This window comes from Amphiura filiformis, chromosome 8 (genome assembly GCF_039555335.1).
Source record: "Amphiura filiformis chromosome 8, Afil_fr2py, whole genome shotgun sequence".
Lineage (NCBI taxonomy): Eukaryota > Metazoa > Echinodermata > Ophiuroidea > Amphilepidida > Amphiuridae > Amphiura > Amphiura filiformis.
In genome coordinates, this window is record NC_092635.1 from 65,008,178 (window position 1) to 65,024,179 (window position 16,002).

At 36.2% G+C, this 16,002-nt stretch overlaps 1 protein-coding gene across 1 annotated transcript in view; it reads right to left on the bottom strand.

Moving 5' to 3' along the window:
* The window catches only part of LOC140159359 (pregnancy zone protein-like), a 35,225-nt gene extending 26,271 nt beyond the window's left edge, over positions 1-8,954 (bottom strand). The window contains exons 1-6 of the mRNA XM_072182806.1: positions 8,753-8,954; positions 8,261-8,410; positions 7,183-7,386; positions 5,901-5,967; positions 3,023-3,173; positions 1,095-1,326 (exon numbers count right to left, since the gene is read on the bottom strand). Coding sequence (XP_072038907.1) covers positions 1,095-1,326; positions 3,023-3,173; positions 5,901-5,967; positions 7,183-7,386; positions 8,261-8,410; positions 8,753-8,854 — 906 coding nt within the window. The 5' untranslated portion in view covers positions 8,855-8,954. The remainder of the gene's footprint in view (positions 1-1,094; positions 1,327-3,022; positions 3,174-5,900; positions 5,968-7,182; positions 7,387-8,260; positions 8,411-8,752) is intronic.
* Positions 8,955-16,002: the final 7,048 nt, after the last annotated feature.

Genomic DNA, 16,002 nt, shown 5'->3' on the forward strand with positions numbered 1-16,002 from the left:
GATGGAGAATGTATAGATTGAAGGGGCGGGGGTGGGTGACCCTGGTATAACACAGTGGGAATAAAACGAATTCTAGGGTAAGTTTTGGATGGAGAATGTATAGATTGAAGGGGCGGGGGTGGGTGACCCTGGTATAACACAGTGGGAATAAAAGGAATTCTAGGGTAAGTTTTGGATGGAGAATGTATAGATTGAAGGGGCGGGGGTGGGTGACCCTGGTATAACACAATGGGAATAAAACGAATTATAGGGTAAGTTTTGGATGGAGAATGTTTGTTGTAGATAAACTTTACAATAATAGATCCATGAATTTTGTAGAATTCTAAAAGATAAATATAAAGAATGACTCTAAATTAATATTGTGCAAGCGAATTACCGCAAGCTATGAATTTCGTTAGGAAACATACACACGAATTGGCAACTTAACAAAAAGAGATTGGTTAAATTAATTATAATAAGAGTATAGAGCAACCAATCAATATCTACAAAATGAACATCATACTTAGATGCGATTGGTAAAAACTGAGATCAAATCATTTTCCTTACTTTTAACACAGAATTAAAACCAGAGAACCAGGACTCGACCGCCATCTTGATACAGGCATGGGGCAAAAATTGGGGGTATTCGGTTTCCATCGGAATGCGTCGAGGCATTCGTTGTCATGCAAGCGCGACATGGATGATGGGCGCATTTAAGAGACGCACTTGATGCGACCAGCACGCGTAGTACGACAACGCTTCAGATGAGACGCAGAATTGTTTTCGTTCGTCTCCGCGCACCGTCGGCAAGGATCCGAATACCCCCAATTTTCTCCCCATAGCTGACGGCGCGATTGTATGTGGCGGTATAGGGAGTCCCGGTTCTCCTTCTCTAATTCTGTGACTTTTAACGACTCATTCTAGCAGTTCAAGGACACTCAGCAATGACGAATTTATCGTAGCCATCATTTTGCGCAGTGGTTAAGAGGCAGCATAATAATGATCAGCTTTTTTCAGAGCCACTGTGAACCTCATCATGGACAACGGAAAAACCATGACTATAGAATATTAAAAACATCCCCATCCCCACCCACATCCCACCCTTTACCACTTACCACCATGCATTCTTGTAGATAGTCATATACATGGACTTTAACTGGCACTTTTTCCCCGCGTATCACTGAAGGTGGTAGCTCTAACTCCAGATAAAATGGCTGGAAGACTTTCAACGGGAATAAATCGGACACACCTGCCCCATGTCTGGTGTTGGTGCAGAAACCACGCCCTATCCAAGTGGTGATACGATCCGGAACTAACACATTGACATCGGCTTCACCATGTTCCTCACTATGTGGAAGTGAAATAAAATTTTAAGCACGATAGTCCTATTTTATGTTTTGTAGTCATCATGATTTTATAATTGTGTTTTACTTTTCTGCACCTTTCTTCAATATATTTTAGGGCGGTGGAATAAATCATGAAACTCCCAACATTGTATCTTTCCGTGTGAAGTAGCGCAACCTAGAAAACGTACACGAGTAGCGTTTGTATCAAGTTACGTAAAATACGTGTCCTTTTTTCAGACAATAGTGGCCTACGTCATTTCAATGCGGCAACATCCAGTGAGACGGGAACACTGCGCAGACGTAGTTATACTAGGATCGTTGTTGGCTTTTATTCGCACCCATGCAGTGCCGTTCAAAAAACAAAACAAAAAAAACACAAAATATATGTCCCAGCTAGTGCATATCCAACTAATTAAATTTTGTTAAATAGGGACAGATAAAAATCCCCTACCGCGTGACAGACAAGGACCTTATCGCTGGACTATTTGCCAAAATGTTACATGTCATTGGGATTTTAAGTCTATATCGTAAATATCGTATCCGCACGCGGAAAAGAGTGACAACATAATTCACTTTCGTCATAGTTTCGTGTGCGAAACCAATGACGACGTCAAAATTTAGTCAATCTTTGCCGGTCCCCTCTTTTTTTTTACATTTTCCTTGACGAGGATATCAGCAAATATCTAACATGTGATGTATAGTTAAATGTGCTGAAGGGGCACAGTTACGCAATATCTTTGATAATCATAGTTCGTACGTTTAAATACTTTTTGAAATGTAGTTTACTTCGCCGTCTGGAAGATCATCTAATTTAAAACACTCTACTTTTGACAAGTGCAAAAAAGGGGCGCAAAGGAAAGAGGCAGTCGAGATGGGCTGACAACATCAGGAATAGGAGAAACGGTATATAGTGTGTGCTATCAATAGGATGACTACCAAGTCAGTGAAAACGCCTAGAGCTCTTTTGAGGGCTATGGCATACTGAACCTGAACTGTAAAACATGCACCTACAACTTGATAAATGAGTCACAGCGTCATCATCCCAAATCACGATCTGGGCATGCTTATAACCCTGTTTTAACGTTTATAACTCATGGAAATTCGAATTCAAACAAGCGGTTCAACACACATATTCATGTGCAAGCCTCAAAATATGGTTTATTCAAAATAAAATACAACGAAATATTTTCAAGTAATAGAGATTTTATTATTATACACCGCCATACCTGTAGGTCTATCTAGCGTGGAAGTATATAGTTGGTCACACAATTCATTTCAATTCAAAGGAATGCGATTCGATTCTATAGTGACTGTGTCAATAGAAGTTTTATTGTCCGACATTCAGCAATAGAATAATCAATAACGGCCTTCATATTTTGAAAGATAAATCATAAATAATCGCTGAGCTACAGCGATTAGTTTTTAGCCGGGTTTTTAGCCAATGAGATACCAATACCAATCGCTTCCCGCGTGCAGAGTTATTTTTGTGACCTCAGCTGCTGGTGGAGCATTTATAGACCAATCGTTTCACTGTAATTTATTACCTGGTGTAGACAGTGTGTGACTTTGACGTAGAAGTCAAAGTTGACGGTGACGTTGAATAAGTTAGCACATACATGGTAGTTTTTAAAGTAAATTTGAAATTCGTCATTGACTGTGCATAGATGTTTCGTATGAATTCATATCTTAAGACTGACCTTGTTCTTTTAATCTCCCAAAGCCACGTTTCAGGAAAGAACGACTTGAGTTTGAGAGTCTTGTATGGTACATCACTCACGGTGTCGGCTGCTGATGTTGCGTCATTATCTTCCTGTCTTCCAAATGCAGGTTTGTCTTTGAATTGGTTTTCTGTTAATTACCGAAAATTGTAATCTAATAAGCACAGTCGTTGTAACTTTCGGTTTTTGAGAGCAGTTTGGGGACACTTTGACCTCTGACATATCGGGGAAATTGCTGTAATTATTATTAATTTATTTATTATTGTCATAAAGTTATCATTAAATATATTTAAATAATTAATTTATTCGATAATAATGTTTTGGGGGTTTGTTTTCATTCTTGTAAAACATTTTAGATTATATTTTGTACGCACAAAAACCAATTTTTATGAATGTTCCCAATAGGTCAGAGGGCAAAGTATCCCAAAACTACAAAAACTGTCCCACAATGCATTGCAAACTTCTAATGCCGATTTGGCTTATTATATTGGACAGACTATTTCATTTAAAACCCATCCACACTGGTGGGGTCTGCCTGCTTGAAGGTATCACTAGAAGAAGTTTTGAATCAGAAAACGGACATTTTGGTGAGAAACGGCCAAAATGGAAAGAATTTAAATTTTCTCATTCTTTTGGATGCGAAACTTCGCGGTGTGTGTGTCAATCATTACTGTCTTATTAAAAATGTAACCCAAGATTTGAAAGTTGCAGCCAAATCCTATTACCTTGTATTCAGTGCCCATGGAAGGAAATGTGTTCAGCTCTCATTGGATTAGTATTCTTGTATCGTAAATTTGGAGGACATGTGTGATAAAACATGTGATAATCAATAAAAAAAAATCATTATTCACATCATTATTTACTTAATCCCATATTAAAACATGACAAGGTAAATGTTACATCTGTTTGTAACACCTCCCAGTCAGATAATTTTGAATCTACCTTTACCACTGAAAGGACAACATGCATTATTGTAGGCCATTTAAGACCTTGTTGGTCAGAAAAATATTGAAATCTTAATGTTACAATTCGATATTACGTGAATTATGATTACTGATGTGAATAATAACAAATTGAGTATCACATGTTTGAGCCCCAGGGGGGCACTCAACTTTGGAAGTGACGGGTATGTGCCTACCGGAGTCGCGAAGTAGGGGCCTATCGGGTACAAAGCGTTATTTTAAAAAAAGGGGGTCATTGGGTACAATATTTTGAAAAAAGGGGGTCATCGAGTATAAGATTTTAAAAAAGGGTCATCGGGTAGAAAATTTTGAAAAAATAGAGCAAAATTTTGAAAAATTCGGCATAATTTTGAAAAAATGGAGCAAAATTTGACAGTTTCGGCATTTTTTGTTGCATTTTGATGATGCTATTCTAGAAAAAGGGGGGTCATTGGGTAGCCGCAACCAACAAAAGGGGGTCATTGGGTAGCCGCAACTAAAAAAAAAGGGGGTCATCGGGTATGGCTTTTAAAAAAAGGGGGTCATCGGGTATAGTCGACTTCAAAAGAGGGGCCTATTGACAGGCACATACCGTCACTTCCAAAGTTGAGTGCCCCCCCGGGGTTTGAGCATGAAACAAAAAGGATAATCTAATGAGATGAACAGATTTTCTTCAATGTATACTGGATACAAGGCAATAGGATTTTACTGTAACTTTCAAATCTTGGGTTACCTTCACTTAAATGTACGCTGCGACATCAATATTGAGACCATTGCAACAAACGAGGTGTCATAATATGCAGAAATATATTCTACTTTCAATGCATATCCCACATTTGGCATACAATCAACCTTTTTGGAATAATGGTAATTCATTAAAAGGGGACAATTACTTAGATTATTGTTGATGAAATTAACATGAATTCTACTAGAGAAATTTTCCTTGCTTGTTAAAAGCAAATCTCTTTGAAAAGAAGAACAAAAGACTAGCATGTAATGTTAGAAATAAATATGTTCAAACTGGGCCCCTTGGGAGCATTTGCATTTGGTACAGAATTTTTTTTACAGAATTTCTCGCGTTTTTGTGTTCTTTTCTTTTTTGACAAAAGAATTCTGTTTTAAAACGCGAAACAAATATGTTCAAAACCTAACAAATTCTGGTTGCCGTTATATCATATATTTGATTTTGTTGCAGTTATTTAAAAAGATACAATGCAATTACCTTTGCAATGAAAGAAACTTGTTGTTCAATTTGTACTTTTATGGCAGATATTCTGATCAAATATCCATGAAATTCCAATAATAATAAAAGAAACAATCAAAGTGTAAAACCAAAACATTCTTTTTTCAATGACATATCTATTAAATTCCAATTTACAAAATAAATAAATTAATAATAATAATAATAAAAAAAATAAATAAATAAATAAATAAATAAATAAAGAAATAAAGAAATAAATAAATAAATAAATAAATAAATAAATAAAAATTCAGGAAAGCATTTTACTGAGTAAGTTTAAAAGAATGTAAAACATGAAATCTGATAAATGGTATAATAATATTAAATGTCGTTAATGACAAAATAAATGGCTAATAATATTTAAAAATAAAAGCTACTAACAATATTTGACGAAACCAATATACATTAGAGAATGAATTTGGAGAAAACCTTCTGATACGGTAATTACAAACACTCGCTGAGCAGCAAGACCTTCCCTCTAAGCTATTAATCCGATAGCTGATTATCTATTTGTTTTCATGAATTGGAAGACATTCTTTGATGTATTACTGAGCTCAATCATCTGAAATTACTGGAGCGTGATCCACCCAGGCTGGTGGCTCAGCATAGTATTTTATTAACAGAAGATTTTCTCCAAATTCATTTCCTAATGACAGAACTAAATATGAACACTTACCCATCCTATATTTCGGACAAGGTTTGGTTTCAACGTCTAAGTTGGTTAGGTACACAATTCCCATATTCTAACAAAACATAAATAAATGATAATGTCTTCTCAATTGATGAAGTAGAACAAATTGAATTTGATTGCAGAATTTATCTGCCCTTGGTTATATGCTTCAAAATCAAAGACTTGGAACAAGTCTAAGCATTCAAAATTTTGAGTATATGCCGTAATTTTGCTATAATTTTCACTTTTTTGTGTTTGCAAAGTTTGCTCTAATTTTCACTTTTTTGTGTTTGCAATGTTTGCTTCAGTGTAGCAATTTTTGTAAATGTATTTTTATATGTTTTCTTCAATATCAATTCAAGTAATTGAAATTGAGCTACATATCACCTAAAATTGGTCTTTTGATGTAGTCCTTTTAAGACTTTTCGTGCACTTTGTATTTGATTGTAATGTTTTATTTCCAACAATATACATTAAAACATAGAGAGAAAGGGGCCTTTTGTTTTTAAGGGAACCAGTAAAACGTTTCAAGAGTAATGATGTAATTCGTTTTATGTGTGTTCTTCTTACTTACGCGATGGACTATTTTTTGCATCTAACATCATTGATCAAAACTACTCCCTATTTCAGAAAAATACAGCACTAACTTTTTGGGATTAAAAATATTATCAAGTTCTGCCAAATGAAACATAGCTCAATCCTAATCCTTTAGTTAGTCGTAACTGGCAATAAAAGAAAAAAATCACTATTTTGTTAATTTCTTGAAAAAAGAGCCAAAAACATGCATTTTCGGCATATTTTTTGACAATCGAGTCACAAAAATCAAAGACTTGGAACAAGTCTAAGCATTCAAAATCTTGAGTATGTGTCTAAAATTTGCCATAATTGTCAGTTTTTTGTGTTTCTTTAATTAAATTATCGGTTATCAGAATGAAACATGTCTTTTCCAAAAATTAGACTGCATAAACTGAAATTAGTCTTCAAGTATTTGGGCTTGATTGTCACAGCATACGAAAAACACCCTAAAAACGTATGTTTTGGCCCTTATTTACAAAAATTGACAAATATTAAAATTTGACTTTTATTGCCAATTAGGATTAACTAAAGGATTAGGATTTAGCTATGTTTCATTTGGCAAAACAGGATAATATATTTTAAATCCCAATATTGTTCATTAAGTGTTCAACAGATATTGCTTTTGAACTTTTGAAAGGGGAGAACGTTTGGGAGGGGAGAACGTTTGAATTTACCTTGATAACTTTTTATAATAATAGATAAGTGTACATACCCTAAACGCAATCGAACTATCCATTAACTCGGGTTCGAATCCAGGAATCTGTATCATACTATCAGCAATGGATCTCGACGGATCCAATCCAACCTTCTTGCCAAACACCGGGAACTTGAAAATGTCGCCGCATTTATTATGAATTAATGTATCGGCGAATCCGTCCGCTGCAGACAGTTGGAGTCTGGCTAAAGCATTGAATGCCTGTAAGCGTAAAGTAAATCTCACGTTATTTGTTAAAGATTAAGATAACAATACTAACATTAGTTATGTTTAGCCTATACAGATTTGCCAAAAAGGCAGACGAAAGAAAATGTAGAATATAGGCGGCTCTGATATAATTCCCATGGGCAGCAGCATTTTCATATCCAAGAACGCCCCTGATTTATACTTAAGGTGGTACTACACCCCCTGATATATTTTTTCTCAATAAAATAACTACTGGTAACAAAAGGTTTTGTATATTATAGGGGCAAGGAATCCAATTGCTTCACTGAAATTTCATTGATTCAAGCTAAGTGGTTCATTATTATATGTTTAAAAAATTAGGTACATTCCAACGGTACCTCTTTTCTTATCATAAATAACATACCACTTGTCTTGAGTCACTGAAATTCTAGTTCATATAGAATGTATAAAAGTACATTTGAAAAAAGGCATAATTATTGTAACATTTCCATAAGAAATAGATTTGTATTTCTTTTCCACAAAATGCTAGTTTTCACTCTCAGAAATGTCCCCGTTTAACGGAGCCGATCAAAGTAGGCAAACGAATTCCAGGGCCTAAGTATAGCCACTGCGTGTCATTCCGTCGATCGTGACTGAAGGTCGGTCCTGTTGCGTCTGCGTTTTGTTAGTATTTCGATCGTATGCATAAAACGATGGCACACGTCGTTTTATTAGAAATATCAGATTATGTCACCAATGCATCACATAAAGCCTTCATTATCTTATTTGTTTATTCAAGTACATGATATAATAGTATAAAATCTGAATTTTGAAACATATTGAGTCCGTCCTCTGCACCTAATGTTACAATATGGCATTAAGTAACATATTTCAAAATTAGACCTGTTACCTTTTTTCTAGTTATTCTGTTTTGTTCTCCCATCAGATGAATTGCTCTATCAACCACTCCGTATGCGCACAATGATCCCGGTGATGCTTGAATTCTCAACTTGGTCAATGAACGGGGCTTCTCCTCTGGTTTGTTAAATGTCATCTTGACCTATTAACATATTGTTTGATCATAAAAGAGGTTATTCATTTTGTTATTCCATTACTTCAACTCTCCAAATCAAAGCATCAATGATCTCTCCATCACAGGCATAGATGCTTCCCACAAACTCTCCGACCTTCCCTCTCGTCTCAACAAAGAAAGTTTCTGCAACGTATTTTGTCCTTCAGCCTCTAACAATAGACCACTATGAACAGAACGCCCTTGAACATGTTGGGTATAAAAACTCATACTTCACAACTTGAGGTCTCAGTTTGAGGTAGGTTATCAAATGGAGTTTATCGAGTTTGACCATTGGATGACAATGTATGGCACATTTAGATTAATTTTTACCTCATTTTCGAAAACTTCCTGCACGTCAAAATCAATCATTTCTGACACAACTTCGTTATCTTTGCGGACATAGTAGACAATAACGCTCGTCACTGGAGACATTGCCTTTGTGATGACGAATTTCCGATGGGTGACCTTCGGCTTGCCTACTTCTACCAGATTTATAGGTGTGTCGAGGGGACCAATTTCAGGATCTGCAAACTCTTTTCTGTGATTAAATTTGTAGTAGTACTATTAATCAAACAGCACATGCATTTTAAGCGACGCTGTGTAGTATACAAATACAACATGTTTTGAGGGGAAGTAGTCAAAACTACTGGTCCCGAGGTGTTGGATGATTTGACTACTTCCCGACGCGTCAGCGGAGGGAAGTAGTCAAATCATCAACACCGAGGGACCAGTAGTTTTGACTACTTTCCCGAAATAAAACATGTTGTTTTTGTTTTACTATACCTCATAAATATTTTCACTATCACGGTAAAATCGTAAACAAAAGTCAAAACACACACCACTGTAACCAGTTAACGTGCCGGCCGGCCGGCTTTATGGTAAATAAGCTTAATATTTTTGCTTACCTGATTTTAGTGCAGGATTTCTGTTCAATCAATATTTACATTTTGACCTATATTATTCAAAATTTCTTTTAAACTTTCCATGAATAACATTTTGTTTCATAAAACATCAAATTCGCGTGATATTATCCATCGATATTCTCGGCAAAATAACTGCAGCAGACGCCATTTTCACGATAAACGCATCTGCAGAATTGCTGTTGTGTAGCATAATGCTACGCCTGAAGGAACGGTGACGCGCGGGGTCGAGACACCGTGTGGTAGTAGGGTGCGGAAGTTTTTACTACTTCCCCGCGTTCGCGTAATTGCACAGGCGCGGGGAAGTAGGCAAAATACCGTACTCGGACGCTGGCGTTATTAACCAATAAGATGTCTGGATTACCTAATAAATATTTATGAGGTATAGTAACATCTAATATGTGACGTGTCATGTCAAAAGGAGACACTTTTGGGCAGGTTATCAATTTTGAGTTTTTTATATATTATAAATATAGAGATATTTTGCTCCACAACGCCGTTTTCCCCAATGAAATCAGACATTCGTAAGCGAAGATATTGAGTTTGTAAGTTAGGGTATCATAAAATTGGAAATTGAGATATCGGCCCTTAAAAATACTATTGACAATGTTGAGAGTAGGATTTACCTTGAAAATTGTCTCAAAAAATACAAGATGCCAGTTATATTCCGGTCTGAAACTATCAGACAATATTTATAACATTAATAACATCACAAATTCGCAACAAACCCAAATTGTGAAAAAATCACCCCCGGACAGATTTTTGGCTATTTCTCCATTTATGATCCTGCCCAAAAGTGTCTCCTTTTGACATGATACGTCACATATGTTAGAAAAATAATTATCAAGCACGAATCTTATGTCTGATTTTAGAAACATTTCCGAGGATGAGGTGTTAGATGTAGTTACAAAATGCCCAAATAAGACATGTCTCCTTGATCCCTTACCGACTTGGCTTGTGAAACAACACATTGGTGTGCTGCTGCCCACTTTGACCAGAATTGTTAATGTGTCTCTATCTTTTCCCGGACAATCTTAAGAACGCGGTTATCACTCCTGTTCTTAAAAAGCCTTCTCTAAATAAAGAAGAGCTTAAAAGTTATCGTCCCGTTGCAGATTTGCAATTTACGTCAAAAATTGATGATTGATCATGTTGAAAAGAACAAATTAAGTGAACCTATGCAATCAGCATACAGAGCCCACCACAGTACCGAGACCGCCTTGACTCAAGTTCATAATGATTTCCAGCGTGGAATTGATGACCAGAAAGTTGTCTTGTTATTAATGCTTGATCTCTCGGCGGCTTTCGATACTGTGGACACTGGTATTCTTCTCCAGAGACTTAAAAATGATTTTGGTATTGTTGGCAGTGCAAACAGAGGTATATGCAAGTGTTCATAGATGGAGCCTACTCTAATAACACCTATATGGAGTATGGTCTTCCACAAGGTTCCGTCATTGGCCCATTGGGGTTTGTTTTCTACACAACTGAGGTTGGGAAGATATTGCGTCATCATAATGTCTGTTATCACATAATGCGGATGACATTCAAATGTATGTTATTGCTGATCCCAATATCCCTGGCGATGTCGCCTGCGCTGTGTTTAAGCTCACTAAATGTGTGAAAGGTATACAGCACTGGATGACCACAAATAAACTCAAATTAAATGAACAGAAAACCGAATTTTTTATCGCCTCATCACCACATCATCTTAGCAGAGTAGAACATCTGAGTCTTTTTATTGGAGATGTTGAAGTCCATCAATCACAGTCCATTCGCAACCTTGGAGTCATTTTTGACCGTCACATGACCATGTCTGAACATATAACCCAACTTTGTAAATCAATAAACTGGCAAGTACGCAACATCTATAGATTTCGCCGTTTCATTGACTATGATACTTGTAACCATGCTGCTAGAACTCACATTCTCTCTAAACTGGACTACTGCAATGTTCTACTAAATGGCATCTCCAAGAAAGATCTTAAAAGACTCCAGAAACTGCAAAACAAGGTTTCAGTGCCCGGGAATTTGGATATCGCGTGTTGAAAGACGGCTGTTTTGATTCATTTTTATGGCCAATATGAGTTTGTTTCAAATAAAATCATGTGATTCGTGCTTGATAATTATTTCTCTAAAATAGAAAGCAAAATTTAGTGATTGACGTAAACTCTGGATTTATTCATAAAGTGTTACACAACCTCAGCATTTTATTTGCAATTCTGGGTAAAAACCACATGTGCATGCTAACGGTCAAAAAAATTTTATCGCATGAGGTGAAAGGGCTTTGGTAGTAGGTTACAAAAGTCACATCAAAATTCCTCCGGAGCTTGTTGCCATAGCAACGGCTGATTTTATGATTTTGGCGATTTTTGCTTATTTTGGGGTGAAAATAAGGGAAAATGTGTACTTTTTTTAATCGCTCCTGACTGTATATTTGAGGTCACATTAAAAAAGCAACCTTACCACCATAAAGTTATATATTTGTGCCTTTCCCAGATGCAAAAAATATTTCAATAATATTTCCCTATGTGCAATTTTAGGGCTGGGCAACATTGCCAATTTAGCACTTTTGAAAAAATGCAATTTTTACCCTATTTTTGAAGTCTAAAAACTAATTTTGCTTGAGCACCTAGAATTATTTCCTCTTTGTTGGTACTTGGGCAGACATTGCCCCTTCTAAATTTGGTAAAAAAATCTCTGGGGCTATTTGACCTGTAAAGCCAGTGTTGCCAGAAAGTTTGATAATTTTCAAAAAATGCATTTTTCGAAATAATGCATTTTCTACATATTTACTCATGTAACCTTCAATACCACCAACTTAATTGAAATATTTGCACACTTTGAACACATGATTAGACACACATTGCAACGGAAGCAACACTTTGAGGCTGGGGACCAGTCCAGTCCTGCAAAAACCGGTATTGCCAGAAAATCTTACTTTATTAATCGAAATTTCCAATTTGTGCGATTTACAATTATTTATTCCGTGAAGGTTATACTATCAATGTTAGTTCAATATAATGTGCATTTAAACATCATCTGATACAACAGAGGTTCAGACACATGGGCAAGTTTCTCGACAGGTGGCTTAGTAAGCCTTAGGCTTAGGTGACCTTGCGGATACTAAGCCTAGTTTGACCAAAAATAGTAATTATTACATGGGAAATTTAAAAATATGCATCTTGGAAAGTGTATCAGCTTATTAAGATGGATGTTTAGATTAAAAAGGTAAATCACAACATTTTTCTGTGACCTATGGTTTTTGACCTATGACCTCTTGGAATTCATAAGTAGGCCTAAAATGCAGGTGTTTAATGATTTAATGATTTCATTTTGGGCAAAAATTGACCCTTTTTAACCATTTTTTGTATTACAAAAGTTTAAACTACACTGAACTTTATTGATAAATAGGACTTCTTTAATTTTAGGCTATTGAGAGAATTCAACGAGTATGCAGTTTCCATGGCAACGGCCATGAATGCTCATTTTAAAGCAAATATCTGTAAAATAGAGCTAATATTTCCCAGTAAAATTAACAAAAAATGGGTTTAAATGGCTGTTTCCATGGAAACAGTCTTCTCTTAGAATTCTCCTAATAGCTTAAAATGTTATGCCAATCAAACAATTTTTGTAGGCTTTATGATAATCCTGTTAATGATTTTAGTTTAAAAAATGAGCGGTCCATGAAGCCTTTCGTGGATAAGTTTTTCCCTATTATTGTAGGCCTATAAATGGTGTTAAACATATATTGACAAATGCGCGAAAGCAGGAGCGAAAATAGCCACTTGTATATGGATTACGCAGGGGTGTCAGAAGTTGGAAAATTTTGCAAAATGAAAGTCCAATTCAAGCCATTTGGTGCATCATTTTTGCACTATTTAAACAACCCAATTTACAAACCTTGAGACTCGCATTTACTAAAGCATGCATAGATCGATGAAGTCAGTATGAAGTCCGTCTTAATACTAACTTTGGTGGCAAAGTGTAACGGGCCCTGCATATTGGCGGGTCCATAGTAATTTTCACATGCTTTTATGACGAGGACCCGTCTTCAAACAATGCTTAAAATAATCGCCTTTCCTCCTTTTCTCTTCTCTTTTCCCCTTCCCTTTCTCTTCTCTTCTCTCCTTTCCTGGAAGGCTGGAAGGAGGGGGCGGGTCTACCCCCCCCCCCCCAATCCCCGCCTGGGCCTTGGCGGGGATATGAAACTACATTCCATCAATGCCCAATTGGGCAGTAAGAACACCAGTTTGGTGCAGACGGGACCCAGTAATGGCAACTGAATTGTGACCATCACTTGGCTCAATGAATTCTTCTATAGGCCCACTTTATTCGCTCCAAACCCTCAATGTGGACCGGAATGTGACCAAGATCAAGGCCCACGTACATATATATGTTCTAGTTAAAACTATATCAATATTATTTATTAGTGATAAGGATGGTGAAGAGAAGTGACATGTCTTTGCAAAGTAAAATTTTCTGGTATGCAGGATTTGGTAAATCTTTAGATCCTTCCATGTTTTATTATAAAGACCATCGAATGTTATCTTCCACAGTGATCACATCCTTACATCCCTGATCCTGGGCATCCCGGGAGGGGAAAAATTTAAATTGTGAGTCTTTCAGGGCAAATGTTAAACATCGGACCTTTCAAAGGGAAGCTAGCTTTAGTAGGGGCATGGAAGTAAGAGAGGTCTTCTTTTGTGTCAAATATTATTTAGGAATTTATTATTCACAATTAAATTAATCAGAGGAATTTTGAAATTTGACCTGTGCATGATGTTTGACCTGAAGTGACCTCTGCCGTGTTTTTAACACGTTCCCCTTTCGGTTTATAGGCCTATTCACCAACTTTGAGCCCAATCACAGGTATTTTAAATTCAACCCCTAAATGACCTTCAACCTCAACATCCTTTAGGGTAATATGTATTATATCTTTTCTCCCTTCCACTCAATGATCATACCATGATATATACTTTGATACCACCGACATGATAACATGATACATGGCAATTTTAACCAAATTGATAGCATGTACAGATACGGATAGAGATTTATCTTGAGGATTGTGTTAGAAACTAGGGGAAATGGGAGAAAATAGGGAGTGTTTTAATTGCAACAGCCCATCAGGCCTCTAGCTTCATCACTAGTTGGATTTTTACTTGCATTGTAAACATGATATATATTGTCTGCACGGTTGTTTCGATGTGAACACATGTGATGTTACCTTTCCACCCTGGACAACAGGTACTGTATCAACGTAGACGTACCGGTAGAAGTTAAATTGAAGGCATCGGAACAACAAACGGATGTCTAAATTTAGGGAAGAAATTAAATAAGGGTGTCAAATAATGCAAACATCAATATTGATGCCCCATGGGAGTTTGAAGTTTTTTACCAGGCTACATTTTTAAACAAATGCACGCATGTTTTGACGAACTCAAAAATTACGGGTATGGGTAAATTAATTGTCATATAATCTGGTAACACCATCATTGCCTATGTTTCAAAGCCTGTTTGAGATGGTGGTTAAAAAGGGTCCATTTTTGCCCAAAATTACCAAAATCATTAAAAACCTGCATGTTAGGCCTACTTATGAATTCCAAGAGAGGTCATGGGTCAAAAACCGTAGGTCAAAGGAAAATGTTGTGATTTACTTTTTTGATCCAAACATCCATCTTACATGTCTTAGTAAGCTGATACACTGTCCAAGATGCATATATGTCATTTTTCAAAACAATTTCCCATGTAAAAATTACGGTACTATTTTTGGTCAAAACTAGCTTAGTATCCTCAAGCCTAAGCCTAAGGCTTACTAAGCCACCTGTCGAGAAACTCACCCATGTGTCTGAATCTCTATTGTATCAGATGATGTTTAAATGCACATTCTATTCAACTAAACATTGATAGTATAAAATTAAGCGAATAAATTGTAAAACGCACAGATTGGAAATTTGGATTTATAAAATATGATTTTCTGGCAATACCGGATTTTGCAGGACAGAACTTGTTCCCAGCCTCAAAGTGTTGCTTCCGTTGCAATGTGTGTCTAATCATGTGTGCAAAGTGTGCAAATATTTCAATTAAGTTGGTGGTATTAAAGGTTTACATGAGTAAATATATAGAAAATGCATTATTTCGAAAAATGCATTTTTTGAAAATTATCAAACTTTCTGGCAACACTGGCTTTACAGGTCAAATAGCCCCAGAGATTTTTTACCAAATTTGGAAGGGGCAATGTCTGCCCAAGTACCAACAAAGAGGAAATAATTCTAGGTGATCAAGCAAAATTAGTTTTTAGACTTCAAAGATAGGGTAAAAATTGCATTTTTTCAAAAGTGCTAAATTGGCAATGTTGCCCAGCCCTAAAATTGCACATAGGGAAATATTATTGAAATATTTTTTGCATCTGGGGAAACCACAAAGATATTACTTTATGGTGGTAAGGTTGCTTTTTTAATGTGACCTCAAATATAAAGTCAGAAGCGATTCAAAAAAGTACATATTTTCCCTTATTTTCACCCCAAAATAAGCAAAAATCGCCAAAATCATAAAATCTGCCGTTGCTATGGCAACAAGCTCCTGAGAAATTTTTGATGTGACTTTTTGTAACCTACTACCAAAGCCCTTTCACCTCATGCGATAAAATTTTTTTGA